This window comes from Phascolarctos cinereus, unplaced genomic scaffold (assembly GCF_003287225.1).
Source record: "Phascolarctos cinereus isolate Bilbo 61053 unplaced genomic scaffold, phaCin_HiC Scaffold_4;HRSCAF=312, whole genome shotgun sequence".
Taxonomy (NCBI): domain Eukaryota; kingdom Metazoa; phylum Chordata; class Mammalia; order Diprotodontia; family Phascolarctidae; genus Phascolarctos; species Phascolarctos cinereus.
Genome location: NW_027555847.1, coordinates 262,642,559 through 262,660,256, shown reverse-complemented (window position 1 = coordinate 262,660,256; position 17,698 = coordinate 262,642,559). Strand labels below are relative to the sequence as shown.

Sequence of the window (17,698 nt, the reverse complement as noted above, 5' to 3'; positions counted from 1 at the left end):
ATGCATCCTTTTCAGATCATAATTCAATAAAAATTACTTTTTTTGCACTTGCTTTTCTTTGGTTTTTGAAACATAGCTAATATGGAAATATGTTTTGCATGATTCTACAGGTATAATTGATATCACCTTTCTTGCCCTCTAAATGGGTGGTGGAGGGTGGATGGGAGAAAGAATTGAAAACTCAACAAAATTTTAAGTGAATATTAAAAATAAATGATAAATTTAAAACATATAAGATGGTGGTTGGCAGAAGAGAGTATGAGCACATGGCCTCTCAGAAAGTCCCTTTTCCCCAACACCATTACCATCTCATCATAGTATTTATATACAGTTCTTTAAAGTTTGCAAAACAATTTGAGGATGTTATCTCATTTGATCTTACAACAAACCTGTGAAGTCAGTGCTATTATTACTCTCCATTTTTCAGATGAGGAAACTGAGGCTGAGAGAAGTTAAGTGACTTGCCCAAAGTCACACAGCTAGTAAGTGTCTGAGGCAAGGATTCAAACTTGAGTCTTCCAGACTCCAAGTCCAGACCTGTCCATTACAACACCCAGCAACCTCCAATACATTCTCTTCTCAGGTCAGATTAATCCTTTTGTTCCAGTCCTCTAACACAAAGCTGTCTTCTACCCTGGTGCCTTTGCTCATTATACATCTCTTACCTCCCAATCTACAATGACCTCATTTTGTGCTCTCTGCCAGTATCAGTCCTGCACTCTACTCAACAAGGCTCAGCTCAAAGTTGAGCTTCCTCCATTCATAGCTTGTCTTATCTCATTCTAACCCACATGGATCTTTCCCATCATGATCAGGCTCTTTATAATATAGTATTTATTGATGAGGGTTGGAGGGGGGTCTCCATTTGTTCATGTGAAAAGCTAACAGACAGACTTCCCTGCGGATTTTTTAGGATCTATCTCATTACTTTTGCCGGGCAGCTAGGTGGTGTAGTATCGGGAAGACTTGAGTTCAAATCTGGCCTCAGACACTTACTAGTTGTGTGACCCTGGGCAAGTCACTTAACTCTCTTTGCCTCAGTTTCCTCATTTGTAAAAAATGAGCTAGAGAAGGAAATGGCAACCCACTCCAGTATCTTTGCCAAGAAGACCTCAAATGGGATCACAGAGTCAGACATGACTGAAACAATTGAACAATTTCTTTACAGTCATGCCTTTTCTTCCTCTACTATTAAATGAAAGGTACTGAGGGCAGGGATATACATATACATATACATATACATATACATATACATATACACACATATATACATACATACATACATACATATATATACAGAAGTCATTTAATAAATGCTTGATAAATGAATACATGGAAATGTCCCTCTCTTTGTCTCTTGTCTCTTACTGATTGGTTTTTCCTTATCCCCAATAATGATTCCTAACATATCCACTTTTCTTTATGGCAGCCCCCTTCCTTCACTGGATTGAGGATTTCCTACAACCACCCTTGATTAGCCTTTCTCTTCCCCTCTTTTGTAAACCTGCCTCCCAACATCTCTGTCCCAGTTGTACTCTGCTCTTCACTAGTTAGCCCTATGATTTCTGATTCTATTTTCAATTTCTTCCAGAAAATCAGTGGCTCCCTCCTTTCCCCCACACTCCAATATTTTGGGCAGTCACTGAGTGGAGGACAAGACATCACCCAGGATGGCCTCATGGATGTAGCAGTGGGAGCCCAAGGACAGGTATTACTGTTCAGGTGAGGACAGCCCTTCTTCCTATTCTGTCCTTAAATCCACATCCTGCCCCTTTGCAACCCACTCTGCTCTGAGTATAAGTATGTTGTTCTTAACCCCTCTTTTATGCTCTACAGGACACAGCCAGTGCTGAAAGTTAAAGCATCCATCCAATTTATGCCAGTGGAATTGGCAAGGTCTGTGTTTGAGTGCCAGGCACAGGAAGCCACCAACAGGGAAGCAGGGAGTGCCACTGTCTGCCTTACTATCTCCAAAAGTATTCAAGACAGGCTAGGTAAGTTCCTTACCATCAGACCCAGACATCCCCCATTTAGTCTGTCCTGTACAATCCATCATCCCATTCCTGAGGATACACATCTGACCCAAGAATCTCCATGCTATCTTGAAAACAGATCGAGAAGTTCCAGGTTCTCTATGTCCTCTATCTTCCCTTGTTTCATCTACAGGTAATGTCCAAAGTTCTGTGAGTTATGACCTGGCCCTGGATCCTGGACGCCTAAGTCCTCGTGCTGTCTTTGATGAGACAAAAAGCCGGACACTAAAGCGAGTTGAAATCCTGGGATTGGGGAATCACTGTGAGACTGTGAAGTTGCTGTTACCAGTGAGCTTGGGGATGATTGTATGGGTTTATGAGAGGGGGATAATGCTTGTAAAGGCAATCACGAAGAGCCAGTAGAGGGTTTGAGCAGGAGGAGAATGAGCTGATGGTAAACTTGTATTCTGAGAAGACAGTGTAGGTAGATTGGAGAGCTGGAGAACTCATGACAAAACATCTGGCTCTCTTTATCTTTGCACTCCTACTACCTAGCACAATGCCTTGCACATAGTAGGCGCCTAATAAAAGCTTTTCTATCAATTCATTCATTGATTGATTCCCACAGGAATGCGTGGAGGACTCAGTGACTCCCATCATTCTGCGCCTCAACTTCACTCTGGTGGGACAGCCCATCCCTTTTTCCGGGAACCTCCGACCTGTTCTAGCTATGGGCTCTCCGAATCACTTCACAGCAGCTGTGGGTCCCAGTCTCTGGACACTTTGATGATGAGAGGGTGATGGGATTTCAGGAAGTAGAAAGAAAGGAGTTCCAGAATGAAATCCTATTTCTTCTCTTTCACAGCTCCCTTTTGAAAAGAATTGTGGTGATGATCACATCTGTAAAGATGATCTCAGTGTCACTTTCAGCTTCTCCAGGTGAGACACTTTGCTTTTATCCTCTCTCCAGTCCCTAAGCTTCTCTCACAGAATTCAGGATACTTGTCTTCTACTTCTATACTTTGGCCTTAGTTTTCTCTGACAACTTGGCTCTTTGCCTAGAACCTATGTAACCAGCCATATGTCCCAACAGCCTCCCACTCTTCCATGGCCAAACCCAGTCACAGTTCAAATAGAAGTTTTCCATCTTGATTCCCTTCCCCCTTCAGGCTGCAGACCTTGGTGGTGGGGTACTTCCTTGAGCTGGAGATTGAAGTGACAGTGAGAAATGAGGGTGAGGACTCTTACAGGACCATGGTCACCTTCACATATCCCCCAGGACTGTCCTATCGTCGAGTGTCAGTGGCCCAGGTAAACCAGCTCCTTAGTATGGAATGAATGAGGTGTAAAAAGATGAAAAGCAACCAAACAACATTTATTGAGTACTTACTATATTCCAGGCACCAAGTTAAACACTGAGGATACCAAGAAAGGCAAAAACAGTCCCTGCCTTCATAGAAACTACTTTCTAATGGTAAAGACAATGTATAAATAATAGTTATATATAAGACACATAGAGTAAAATGAAGGATCATATTCAGAGTATAAATAAACAAGGACAAATGTAAAGTCAAAGGTTCAGCTGCCCAAATACAGAATGGGGAAGACCTACCTTGACAGGTTCATGGAGAAAATATCTGATTGCAGGTTAGTGCTTTTTTAGTGATCAAATATCACTTTAATGTGTTATTTTCCCCCTTTCCTCCTCTCAAAAAGAAATGTCAAGGTTCCTAGAATCATACATTTAAAACCAGAAGAGACCTTTGAAGCCATTAAGTACAACTCTCTTATTTTACCAATACAAAACTGGGGCACAAAGGGGTTAAGAGACTTGTTCAGGATCACACAACTAGTAAGCATGTAAGGTAGGATTTGAACCTGGGTCTTCCTAACTCCAAGTCTACTGTCCTACTGCACTATGCCATGCTGTTTCTCACACACTACTCTTGGGATTCGTAAAGAATAATTGAATAGAATAGATTAGATCTCCCTCTTCACACTACTTCCTACATTGAGTGGCAATTGCCCCCTAAATGAAAGATTTGGGATAAACTACCGCATCCATGGGAGGAGGAAACAAGACACATCCATAAAATTAACAAATCTAAGAGGGGTCTCATAGGGAATTTTTTCTAGTCCATAAAGGTTTCAGGACCAGTAAAGACAAGTTGAGATGCTTCTGAGGCCTATGTTTTGAATTGAGTCTCTACTAGATGTCTGAGACTGATGAGGCTTGTGGTCTCTGCTTGGCCAATGAGGGAAGTGAAAGAATATGAAGAAATTTCAGCCTAACTTTTTTTTCCCCCCATTGGAAATTCTGACTACTTTTTTTTTGCGATTATGTAAAACATTTCCATATTAGTCATTTTGTACAAGAAGACTAGAATAAAAGAAAAAAATGAAAGAAAGTGAAAAATAGCATGCTTCAGTCTATTCAATCAATATCAGTTCTTTCTCTGAAGGCAGATAGTACACTTCATTAGTCCTTTGGGATTATCTTGGATCATTCTATTTCTGAAAATAGCGAAATCATTCACAGTTCTTCATCGAACAATATTGCTGTTACTGTGTACAACATTCTCCTGGTTCTATTCACTTCATTTTGCATCAGTTCATGTAAGTCTTTTCAGATTTTTATGAAATCGTCTTACTTGTTTTCTCTCTTACAGCATAATAATATTCCATTACGATCATATACCATAGCCTTATTTAGCCATTCCCCAAGTGATGGGCATCCCTTTGTCAGTCTAACGTCTTACAGTATGACGTGCTAAACCTTAACCTACATTTGCTTCTGAGTCAAAATAACATGACTCAAGAATTTTTTTTTCCTTCTTGAGAAAGGGTAGATGGTAATCACTAGGGGTTCCAGGAGGTTTGCAACACTAGAGATGACTCTATGGGCAGCTCAGAGGCTGTCTCAAATCAGCTGGGGATTAGAGGGGAGGAAAAAGAGTGGGTAGCAGCTCCAAAGATAGCTGGAGGGAAAGGGAATTATAACTCAATGTCCTTTTCCACCCCCACCAAGATTTTTTTACATAAAGAGCCTCATTTCTTTTTATTATTTTTTTTTAGGCAAATTGGGATTAACTGACTTGCCCAGGGTCACACAGCTAGGAAGTGTCAAGTGTTTGGTCTGAGACCGGATTTGAACTCAGGTTCTCCTGACTTCAGGGCCAGTGCTCTATCCACTGTGCCACCTAGCTGCCCCTAAGAGCCTCATTTCTGATACTCAGTAGGGATGCTTGGATTTTTTTTTAAGTTTTTAAGGGATTCTAGGACAGTGATTGGCTGAATTGAATGGTGAATGTGGAAGTAGAGAAGTCAGCCTTCCTATCTCTCTTAGAATTTTTAATCAGTTATTTATAAAAACTAGAGCACTACAAAAGGGCACACTAACTTGTTGTTTGCTGTAGAAGAGGACCAATGACTTCAGAAGGGGGATGTCTTGACTTGCAAGTGAATAGGATTTAAGTGAGTCAGGGCTGTGCAAATCATCAGCCTCATTCTCCCCTCCAGAGTTATCAGAGTCCAGTGGCAAGGTACAGGTCAGGACGACTGGACACGGCCCTGGCTGCAGTGGGAGACCTTGGCCTTTTTAAGCTAAGGTCTTTTCCAGGTTTGTTTGTCTGAGGCAATGACCACCAGTAGTTAAAGGCTAAGTAAGAATGGAGGCAAAAGATGGCCTAGTTTACTTTCACAAAAAAATCAGTCTGGGAGGGGAAGACTTTCAGAGTTTCTGCCCAGAACATAAACAATTGCTATTTATACTCACTCTGAGCCATGAATGTAATTAAATATTATTTCACTGAGACAGAGTAAGAGAAACATGGGAGGATTTATAAAAACTGAGGCAGCGTGAAGTGAGCTGACCTAGGGAAAAGCTATAAAATGACAACAGTCCAAAGGAAAACAACTATGAAAAACTTGAGAACTATGATCAACACAATGACAAATCACACCCCCAAAAGACTGATAGTGAATCATTTTCAGAACCTCTTGGCAGAGAGCTGACAAAACAGAATGAAGCATACATTTTCAGATGAGGCCAATGGAGGAGCAGAGAGACCTCACAAGGATTCTAATCTTAAGGAGGAAAAGGTCTCAATTTGTTGATATACACACATGCTGCACTGATACACACATACACATTTTCTGGCAAACAATAGCAATTCATTTATATTAATGAGAAGACTGGTACTTAAAATTACACCAATCCTAAACAGCAGCTAGGTGGCTCAGTGGATAGAATGCCGGGTCTGGAGTCAAGAAGACTCATCTTCCTGAGTCCAAATCTGACCCCAGATATTTACTAGCTGTGTGATCCTGGGCAAATCATTTAACCCTGTTTGCCTAAGTTCCTCATCTGTAAAAAATGAACTGGAGAAGGAAGTGACAAACCAGTCTAGTATCTTTGCTGAGAAAATCCTAAATGAGGTCACAGAGAGTTAGACACAATTGAAAACAATGGAACAACAACAAAATAGAAAACACATCCTCATATACGTCATTAACAGGGGTACAGAACTACAGACATCACCTATTATGGAAAACATTGCGGTAATTCATTCTATTGGCCCTGCTATACAGGCTTTGTATGAAACTGCTACTAAAAGAGATAATAATAATAGTTAGCATTTACATAGTGCTTTAGGTGTGCATAATCTCATTTGAGCCTTTTAGCAGGTTTTTATTATCCTCAGACAGCTGAGCCTCCAAGAAGTTAAGCAACTTGCTCATGGTCATAAAATTAGCTAGTGAGTGTCAGAGGCAGGATTCGAACCCTGGTTTTCCTGACTCAAGCTCCAGGGCTCTATCCACTAAGCTGTGGTTTCTTTCTATACAATCTTAGGCTTGGCTATTTGATACAAATGTGGTATTGGTGGTTGTGGTTGTTGAGTTGTTTCAGTTGTATCCTACTTTCTGTGATCCCATTTGGGGTTTCCTTGGCAAAGATACTGGAGTCGTTTGCCATTTCCTTCTCCAGCTCATTTTACAGATGATGAAACTGAGGCAAACAGGGTTAAGTGAGTTGCCTAGAGTCATATAGCTAGTAAGTGTCTGAGGTTGAATTTGAACTCAGGTCCTCCTGACTCCAGGGCCAATGCTCTAGCCACTATGCCACCTAGCTGCTCCTGATGCAAATGTAGAGTCCAAAAAGAGAGGAAAACAATAATACTATTTTCCTCAGGGCCTATTAGACCATACCTGGAATACCGAATTCAGTTCTGGGTGTCACATTTTAAGAATGACAATGAAAACCATTGTCTCCAGAAGATGGCAACTAGGATGCTGAGGGATTTAGAAACCATGTGATAGGTGGGTGACCCCAAAATCTAAGACTTCCTTACTTCTTTCTACTCCCTATAGTGTTCAATAAACAATAATTTGTTTAATTTAATGCCATATAAGAAAGTAGAAGAAACTGAAGACAGTATAAAAAAGATTATGGAGAAACATGATCGTTATCTTAAAGATGTGTATGTGGAGGGTGGAGGTGAGATGGCAAAGAGGGGTCACACCGGTTCTATGTTGCTTCAGGGCACAGAACTATGACCAATGAGTAGAAACAGGAAAAGGCAGCTCTTGGCACAATAAAAGAAAGAACTTCCTGGCAAAAACAAACAAACAAAAAACCTTGTGAGGTAGTCCCCCCTCACTTGGGAACATTCAAGAAGCAAAATGGTTACTAGTTAGAGATGCCCTAGGGGAGGGAGGGAGTGAAGGAGAGAATAAACATTTATACAGCATCTACTGTGTGCCAGGAACTGTGCTAAACACTTCATAAGAATATTTCTCATTTGATTTCCCCACAACCCTGCAAACTAGATGCTGTTATTTTCCCCATTTTATAGGTGAAGAAACTGAGGCAAACAGCAGCTAAATGACTTGCTTAGGGTCACACAGTTAGTAAGTGTCTAAGGCTGGATTTGAGCTAGGTCTTTCTGACTCCAGGCACTGTGCTCTATCCACTGCACTACCTAGCAGGCCTGGAAGGGGTTCCTTTCATGGAGTGATTGGCTAAACTCAATAACCTCTGCATTTCCCTTCCAACTTAAAGGCTGTATGTTTCTTTAATAGCCAGAGTCCTCGAAGACCCTCCTTATATCTTCGCATTATTCTCAATTGATGGGTTAGTTTTTTTCATACTGTCTTTCCATCATCTAGAACTCAAAGCATCAGCAGCATTCCCCGCATCTGGCTTGTGATATACCAGCAGTCTCCGAGTTGGAGAATTTGAGAAGCAGCAGCTGTAGCATCAACCACCCAATCTTCCGAATGGGGTCCAAGGTCAGCATCTTCATGGGCCAGCTTTTCCACTGGTTAGTCTTCCTTATCTCATTCATCCCATGACTTTCTACCTTCTGTTTCACTCTCTTCCATCAGGTTACTTTCATAATGACATTTGATGTGTCCCCTACAGCCAACCTTGGAGACCAAGTACTTTTCAAAGCCACTGTGAGCAGGTAAACCAAAGTACATGAAAACCTGCTCATTCATTCGGGAGAGTTAGTTGTTGTATGTGCCGCGCACTGAGACATAAAGTACTTAGTGCAGTAAGAAGCCTTTCCTGGTACCCCTTAATTCTAGGGCTTTCTGAGATTATCTCCAAATGATCCTACACATATCTTGTTTGCACATAGCTGTTTTTATGTCTTCTCCCTATTAGATCATCAGCTCCCCAAGGGCAAGGATTGTTTTTGCCTTTCTTTGTATCCCCAGAGCTCAGTACAGTGCCTGGCTCATAGAAGCACTTGATAAATACTTCTTAACTTGACTTGCGGTTAGCTTATCCTACCCAAAGCATGAAAGCCTTCTCCTCTGGGGTCCCTTCCCAGATGATCTTTCTCTTTTTTTTTTTCCAGTGAGAACAACACACCTATGACCAGTAAAAATGTCTTCCAGCTGAAACTACCAGTGAAATATGCGATCTACACAGTGATCAACAGGTACCATGCTCTGTTCTCTAATACTCAGTCATCCCAAAGGGCCTCCTTCATAATACCTCTAGGAGCTGCACTTTTATGTTAATGTGATTTTATTATTGTCCTTCATATTAGAATATCAAGGCCCCAAGGTTGCCCAGTAGTTAGTATTGCTGGACCTGAGTCAAGAAGACTCATCTTCCTGACTTCAAATCTGGCCTCACTTACTATCTGTGTGACCCTGGGCAAGTCAGTTAACCCTGTTTGCCTCAGTTTCTTCATCTGTAAAATGAACTGGGAAGGAAATGGCAAACCACTACAACGTCTTTGCCAAGAAAATCCCAAAATAGGGTCACGAGAGTCAGATACGACTTTAAAAAAATTAGCATATCATGTTAATCATAACAGTATAACTGAGTGCCAGAAACACGGCCTCTCACATTTATAGATTTCCTTTCATGTGAAGCACCTTCATGTAAAGATGATATTTATTTAGAACTAAAATTACAAAAACATCATCTCAACACATTCTCCCAATGGCCATATGAGGGAAGTAGAGTATCATTATTACAGAGTATCATTATTCCCATTTAATAAATGAGGACATTGAGCCTCAGAGAAAGAGTGATTGGTTCAGTGGTAAAGCCAGGACCCAAATCCAGGACCTAAACCCAGTTCTGGTGGTTCTAAATCCAGGGGTCTTTCCATGATGCCAAAACTGGATTAACTCATTTCTATTCAGACTAACAATAGAAAGAAAAGATACAATCGCTGTCCCAGCTCTCATTACATTTACAAACTTGCGGTGGAAATAAAACTTAGAACTAAGAAACAGAAAAAGAGAGAAGATGATTAAGTGTTAATTCCTTGGTTCCCAGTCTCTAAAAGTTTTGGGAAGGAACAACTCAGTTTATATCTTGTGTGCTTCACAGAGTGATTTTGCAGAGAAGGTGACAACTTGAGCTGGGTCTTGAACAATGGACACATGGAAGAGAAAAACAGCGTGTGTTTTCAGAGGGCAATGAAGAGGCCAGTTGGGGTGGAGCTGAGGGGCTCTGAATGAGGAGGGGTTTTTTTTGTTTTGCTTTTTTTGGTGAGGCAGTTGGGGTTAAGTAACTTGCTCAGGGTCACACAGCTAGTAAGTGTGTAAGTGTCAGAAGTCACATTTGAACTCAGGTCCTCCTGACTCCAAGGCCAGAGCTCTATCCACTGTACCACCTTGCTGCCCTGAATGAGAAATTTTAAGAGTAGTAAAAGTTAAGGGGTGAGGCAAGCGAATAATAATAGCTAATATTTATATAGTGCTAGGCGCATTATAAATATTATCTGATCCTCACCACAACCGTGGGAGGTGATGCTCTTATCACCCCCATTTTACAGATGAGGAAACTAAGATTAAGTATTTTACCCAAGGTCACCCAGATATTAAGGATGAGGAGTTGTATTTGAACTTGGGTTTTCTAACTCCAGGCCCAGCGCTCTCTATACTGCACCACCTAGCTGCCAGATTACCGGGGACCTTGAAAGTCAGGGTTTAAAAAAGATGGTAGGCAATAGGGATCCATGGAAAGTTGCTGAGCAAAGGAATGACAACAACAAATTAAATAAAGTCAACAAATAGTTGTTGAACACCTGCATTGTGTCCTTGGGAGCAGGGACTGTTTCATGTTTGTCTTTGGGTCCCTAGCCACTGTGAACAGGTGACACCAAAGTACATGAAAACTAGCTCATTCATTCAGGAAACATTTAGTAAGCACCTATTATATGTTGTGTGCTGGCATATAGTCCTTAATATACTAAGAAGCCTTTTGGCTTTTTCAGTTGGTTTGGGGTTTTTTTGTAGGTTTTTTTTTTGGACTGGACTTGTTATTTCTTCAGTCTAGGAAATTCCTTCTACTAATGCAGACCAGCATCCACTCTGAAATTGATAATCTAGTAGAAAATCTTCTGACGCACTAAGATTGGGTGTAGGGTGAATTCAGGTCTTCCTGATTACAAGATCAGATCTCCACCACCTAAGCCACATTGCCTCTCATCTTGCATTTCCTTACATATTGAACCTTTCATATTCATATCTATCCCCTTCCATGCATATTGTGGAAACTAACTGGTACTGTAACCAGCTATTACCTTTGGCCACAGGATGCTGTTGATGAGCAGACAGACGTGCTTAGTCCTGAAGTCACACTGAGTTCACCATCATATCACACGCTTTGGACAAGCTTCTTATGCTCATGAGGGGTCTCTGAAAGGGAAATCTAGTGGTTACTAAGGGCTGACCTTTTCTAAAGGCTCTTTCATTGAGGTTAGAGCGGGACCTAGAGGAGGATGTGGCCAGTGGTTTGAGCTTCACGGTAGCAGAAGGAAGTGCTAGAGCTAAGCCCTGGGGAGCAGAGGTGTGAGCAGCTCCCGGAAGGGTGATTAACTACTGGGAGTGAAACAGCATGAAGGGGCAGCCATTTACTAAGGACCTAAAAGAGAACTTAGAAATCATTTAGTCTTCTGAAAGACTTTCGATAAAAAATGCTATCCATCTCCAGAGAAATAAGTAATGGAGTCTGAAGGCAGATTGAAGCATACTTTTTTTTAACTTTTGTTATTATTCTTGAGGTTTTTTTTTTTTGGTCTTCATTTTCTTTTACAACATGGCTAATATGGAAATGTTTTGCACAACTACACTTACATAATTTATATTAAATTGCTTGCCTTTTCAAGAAAGAAGAGAAGGGGAAGGGAAGGAGAGAATATGGAACTCAAAATTTTTTGTGAAAAATGAATGTTAAAATTTTTTAAACAAATGTTAAAAAATGTTTAAAAAGTATGTTTACATGTAATTGAGAAAAATAAAATTAAAATTAAATGTAAAGAGAGATCATCTATTCCAATGTGCTCATTTTACAGATGAGGAAACTGAGGCCCACAAAGGTTAAGTGAGGTCTCATGAGTAGTCGAGTCAGAATTAGAACCTAGGACAGCTGATTCCACATCCAGTGTTCTTAGCAGAGAGAGTGATGCTACAAATGCTTTCAAATTTAATCTGCTATTGTGTCTCTTACTGGGCAGAAGAGAAGGCATGCTTCACTTCTATTCTACATTCTACTCTCTTCTCCTCATCCTCCCCAGAGACACACACATCACCTCAACGCCCTAGCCAGCATCATCCCCCCCTCTACACCACACCAGAGCAATAGGGCAAGGCCCAAACCCAGGCCAAGAAGGTCTACAATTTTCCAGAGGAAGAGATTTTGAAAGGAGAATCTTGTGGTTTGAGTTCTTAATCTAAACTTGGGTTTTTCTAAGCTAAATGGCCTTGTGTGGCACAGGACACAGATAGCTGGTCTTAGAGTCAGGAAAACCTAAGCTCAAATCCCAATTCTGACACTTGGCAGCTGAGAAACTCTGAGCATGCCTCTTAATCTTTTTGAGGATAATAGCCATTTCCCAGGCTTCTTGAGAGCTGCAAATGAGACAGTGCACATGAAGTAAAAATGCCTAATCTGGAATTAGGAAGACCTGAGTTCAAATCCAACCTCACTTACAGACACTTACTAGTTGTGTGACCCTGGGCAAGTCACTTCACCTGCCCGCCTCCACTTCCTAAACTGTAAAGCAGGGGGTCATAATAGCACCTACTTCCTAGGCTCCTTGTGAGGATCAAATAACACAATGTCTGTAAAGCACTTAGCATAGTGTCTTCCACAGAGTAACTGCTATATAAAATGTTAACTAAAGTCAATCACCGTTAACTAAGTATATACACACATGTGCGTGTACATTATATATATATATATGTGTGTGTGTGTGTGTGTGTGTGTGTGTGTGTGTGTGTGTTTTTGTCATGGACTCATAACACCCTAGAACTGATAAACTGGAAGTTACATTATTATTTTTTTTTTCCTAGGGCAATGGGGGTTAAGTGACTTGCCCAGGGTCACACAGCTAGTAAGTGTTATGTGTCTCAGGCCGGATTTGAGCTCAGGTCCTCCTGAATCCAGGGCCGGTGCGCTATCCACTGTGCCAACTAGCTGCACTGGAAGCTACATTAGAGAAGGTATAATTCAACTCCTTCATTTTACACAGTAGGAAACTGAGAATCCAGGAAATGAACTTGGCCAAGAACACATAGCAAGTTAGTGGCCATCTGGATCAGAGTACAAGTCACCTGATTCCCAGTGGGGTAGTCTATGCTAAATTTAATGTATTATTGTCTAGTTGTTCAGACATGTCTGATTTCTATATGAGTCCATGGACATTGTCAATGGGGTTTTCTTGGCAAAGATATTGGAGTACATTGCCATTTCTTTCTCCAGCATGTCCCCTTTTTACAGATGAGGAACTGAGGCAAATATGGATTAAGTGACTTGCCCAGGGTCACACAGCTAGTGTCTCAGGCTGAATTTGAACTCAGATCTGCCTGATTCTGGTCCTGGTGCTCTATCCACTGCACCAACTACCTGCCCTATCCCTAGTATAGCAGATACATTTGTACCTGCTATGCCTTTGTATACCTTTGTCCATTTCCTCAGGCAGGGGTTTCCCAGGTGTGCAGGTGATTAGAGCATCTAAAACACTCAAAACTCCAAAGCCACAATAAAATTTGCTTTCCCAAACACCTACTCTTTCCATAGTCTCTACTTGAGCAACGGCCCCTTCCTCTCAGTCCACAATGGGGCCCCATTAGCCCCACCATCACAACTGTGTGACTTTGGACAAGTCACTTCCCTTAGGCTAGCTGATCTCTAAGGTCCTTGTTAACTACAAATTCTGTGTATACATTGCCTAACTAATCTCAAACTGGACCCTGTTTGTACAGCTTGAAGCTTATTCAGGGGCTCTCCATGGTGTTTATTCCATTAACACTTTCTCTTTTTCCACCAGCATTGAAGATTCCACCAAATATCTTAACTTCTCAGTTTCAGAAGAGAAGCAAGTTAACACGACTGAGCATGGATACAGAGTGAGGGAGGAGGGACCAAAACCCCCGGGGCATCTGGGAAAGACACAGTGACTGAGGAGCAGAACCAAAATTAGAATGGAAAAAATGGGGCTTTGCCCCATGGCACAGACATGGGATGGGATTCTTCCTTGCCTCACAGACCTCCAGAGGCACAGAGAAAAACTACCCCCTGCTCCCACCCCCAGGGTAGCAACCCTCACCCTTGTGGCCTAACCTTCCATGAGGGGGTCAGGTCTTTCTGGAGCATGGGATACCTACCATCTTTCAGCCTAAACATATCAGTGGTAGGACTGTCTTATAGGCCACCATGATCCACACTGCCCCCTCCCCACTGCATTTGCCACAGGCTCATTTTCATTGGGTTTTGGCTGAATGCAGGTACGAAATGTGTGGGTTGGGAATGGAAATAAAATCTCGTGTAAGTTGGGGAAGAGTCAAGGAGAGGGCAGGATTCAAAACATTGTTTTCCATCCATCCTCTCTGCAGATAAATAACCTGGGACAGAGGGCTCTACCTGTCCACATAGACTTCTGGGTTCCTGTGGAATTGAACAAGGAGTCTATATGGAATCTGACTGAGGTCATTTACCCCCAGGTAATCTTGGATCAAATGCAACAGTTACCCTCCCATATCCCTTCTTTGCACTGGACCATAGCTTCCCTATTTCTCTGACAAATCCTCAGCCTCCTACTTCACACTAAAGACCTTATCTCTGTCTGATTTTTCACTCCCTAGGATTCATCAATTCAGTGTGCCATAGAAAGAAAAGAACCCAGTCACTCTGACTTCTTGACCCACATCCACAAGAGCCCAGTGGTGGTGAGGATGGACTCTAGAATCATCCCCAATTTGTTAAAAGAACATAGAAGTTCAGTGTTCTCTTCAGTGGTTGTTGTTTTACCTCAGAGACACCACTGTCTCATATCTAACTCTCCCCACTCAAACTAAATAGAAGTCAATGTTATTTTGAGCCCGAAACCCTAAACCTGACTCCTTCAGAACTTTGTCTTCTCCCCTCCCCAGAATTGCTCCATTGCTGTCTGCTTGAGAATTGGCTGTGATATCCCCACCTTCAAAATCCAAGAGGAGACTGACTTCCTCATTAAAGGCAATTTCAGCTTTGGCTGGGTCAGCCAGGTATGTGGGGCAGCATAAGGGGTGGGGGTGGGGGCGATGTAGGAGTATGGCAGCTTTAGAACTGGAAGAGACCACAAAGGACATCTGAGGCCAATGCCCTCTTATTTTGCAGATGACATAGCTGAGACCCTGGGAGGTCACCCAGGTAGTAAGCATTAGAGGAGAGATTTGAACCCAGGTTCTCTACATCAGGGATTCTTTACCTGGGGTCCATAAACTTGTTCTTTAACAGATTTTTAAAAATTTTGATGACTACATTCCAACATGATTGGTATCCTTTGCAATCTTCTGTATTTTATGCATTTAAAAACATTATTCTGAGAAGTGGTCCATAGGTTTCACCAGACTGACAAAGGAGTCCATGACACAAAAAAGAGGTTAAGTACCCCTAACCCAGTGCCTGTGCTCTTTAAATGGCATCCCGGCTTCATCCCAAGGGTCCTATGTCTGAATCAGCTCTATGGTCCTCGTTCTCAGATGCTGCTACTCCTACCCCAAAGGAGACACATTTTTGCTGTTCTGTGACTTCCCCAGAGCCAGCCACTTCAGCTTTCCTTCCTCTCTTTTGCAGACTCAACAGAAGAAGCTGTTGTTTGTGAGTTCAGCTAAGATTAGTTTTGATGAATTAAAGTATTCCCAGCTTCCAGGACAAGAGGCCTTTTTGAGAACCCAGGTAATTGACCACGGAGTCAGTAAGGCTGGTAAATCTCTTTCTTGGTATAATTTAAGTTGGTATTTAGTGGGCATTTTTGCTTAAGGTTGGGAGCATACAATAAAAAGCAGATTTCTCCTTAGGTCCCCAGGTGCTTTTATACAGGGGCAGGTCCCAGAGTCCCAGGAAGAAAAGTAGTAGGAGGCTGAGGTGGTGCGCTGGACCAAGAATCAGGGACACCTGAGTTCAGACAAGACATGGCTGGCTGCCTTAGTTTCCTCATCTGTAAAATGGGGATGATAATAGAACCTACCTCTCAGACTTGTTGTATCTCAAATGAGATAATATTTGTAAAGCGCTGTGCAAACCTTAAAGGCTTGTGTAAATGGTAGCCATTATTCTTAACTAAGATGATGATGAGGTTTGTCAGCAAAATCTGGTCCTTTCAAATGAAAAGCACTCTCTTAGCATAGTCTCTGGCACATGATAGACATTTAAGGAATGTTGATTGATTAATGGACTGCTTGATTGACTGATGGGGCTCTGCTTCAAACCAGGTAGAGACAGTGGTGGAACAGTATGAGATCTACAATCCCATTCCCCTCATCTTGGGCAGCACTGTGGGGGGACTCCTGCTGCTGGCACTCATCACAATTGGGCTGTATGAGGTGAGACTCCTCCTCCCCAGCCCCACCATCCCCCTTCTCCCATGCTTCTAAGTTCCCTTTACTCCCTCCTGACTTGTCCTTCCTGATTTTACTTCCTTTTGTGCCACCCACAGCTTGGTTTCTTCAAACGTCACTATAAGGACATGATGGAAGATAAAGCCCAGGAGGCTGATCTGAAAAATGAAGACTCTCAAGCCCCCACCTCCTGATGCAGCCATCCCACTCTCCTAGGCCTGTTATCATGGGGTGAAATCTCAGCCCTCCCTTTCCCTGGACAAAGCTGGGCCTGAGATGACAGCTTTTCATCAGACTGCTTCTACAAACTCTCCTTCCTTGGCCCACAAATGCAACCGAGTCTTTCATATGACACAACCATGGGGTGCCCAAAACCTGTCACACTTCCTGGGAAATACTGCCATTCTGGCATGTTTGAATAAAACCTCTTGCCTTTGAGTCAATCCACCCATTCTTTAGCCTTGCAACTTCCCTGTTGGGGCTGGCAGGCTGGAGGGCTGGGGCACCATCAACGTCGTGTGTAAATGGAGTCAGTCTTCTCCCTTCCCTTTCTAACAGGAAATAAATTAGAGTGACACACAGTGCCTGGATGGGGTTGATCCTGTCAGTGATGAGGGTCAAGCACAGGAAAGGGAAGAGTCACCAGGCCCAAGGTTCCCAGCACTGGGTATCAGAAATCTTTGTCTCATACAAGAATAAAGGTGTTGGCTATCTCCCTGTTCCCTTCATCGCTACGAAATTATCATTAGTAGCTGAAATTATCATTAGTAGCTGACTCTCAGTTTTCCATTGGAAATTTAAAACGAAAACCCAATAACAACAATCGGCACATGTGTCTGAGAAGTAGAAACAGGGAATGTAGCTCCCAGCAAAGGTTGGGGAACACTAGCAAGCACCCCCACACACACACAGCTTGTCTATTCTGGGACTGGAAGGGTTGTTCTTATCAGCCTCAAGGTGAGGACAAGTAATTAGCTGTTTTTTCACACCAGCTACCCAGTGTGAGAAGGGGGCAGGGAAGGACTAAAAGTGCAGGGTGCTGTGTTTGCAGGTCAGCATCAATGGTGATTTCCCACACATAGCCCTCTCTCCCAACCCCCAGGGAAGACGAACACTAAGAATAACCTTTCATCTGGCCCCCACAGAGCAGGTCAGTGGGCTGCTGAGAAGACAGTAGGAAGAGACTGGTCCTTTACTTATTCTTTTCTTCCTAAAGGTCCTTCCACTATATTCCTCTTCAGACTAGCGATCATTAGACAAGTCCAATTCTGAAAGGCCGTTAGGCGACAGGAGTCACAGTTTCAGAGCTGGAAAGAATCTTGGAGGCCATTGGATCTCATTTCTCATTTTACATATGAAGAGGAATCTGA

The 17,698-nt window shown here is 42.4% G+C and overlaps 1 protein-coding gene across 1 annotated transcript in view; it reads left to right on the top strand.

Moving 5' to 3' along the window:
* Nucleotides 1-16,766, top strand: part of LOC110220453 (integrin alpha-X) — a 39,627-nt gene extending 22,861 nt beyond the window's left edge. The window contains 16 exon segments of the mRNA XM_021004457.2: nucleotides 1,592-1,722; nucleotides 1,837-1,994; nucleotides 2,167-2,321; nucleotides 2,602-2,733; nucleotides 2,839-2,912; nucleotides 3,143-3,284; nucleotides 8,142-8,264; nucleotides 8,361-8,440; nucleotides 8,840-8,923; nucleotides 13,778-13,856; nucleotides 14,343-14,450; nucleotides 14,592-14,675; nucleotides 14,880-14,993; nucleotides 15,565-15,666; nucleotides 16,203-16,313; nucleotides 16,427-16,766. Coding sequence (XP_020860116.1) covers nucleotides 1,592-1,722; nucleotides 1,837-1,994; nucleotides 2,167-2,321; nucleotides 2,602-2,733; nucleotides 2,839-2,912; nucleotides 3,143-3,284; nucleotides 8,142-8,264; nucleotides 8,361-8,440; nucleotides 8,840-8,923; nucleotides 13,778-13,856; nucleotides 14,343-14,450; nucleotides 14,592-14,675; nucleotides 14,880-14,993; nucleotides 15,565-15,666; nucleotides 16,203-16,313; nucleotides 16,427-16,522 — 1,773 coding nt within the window. The 3' untranslated portion in view covers nucleotides 16,523-16,766.
* The last annotated feature ends 932 nt before the right edge of the window (nucleotides 16,767-17,698 follow it).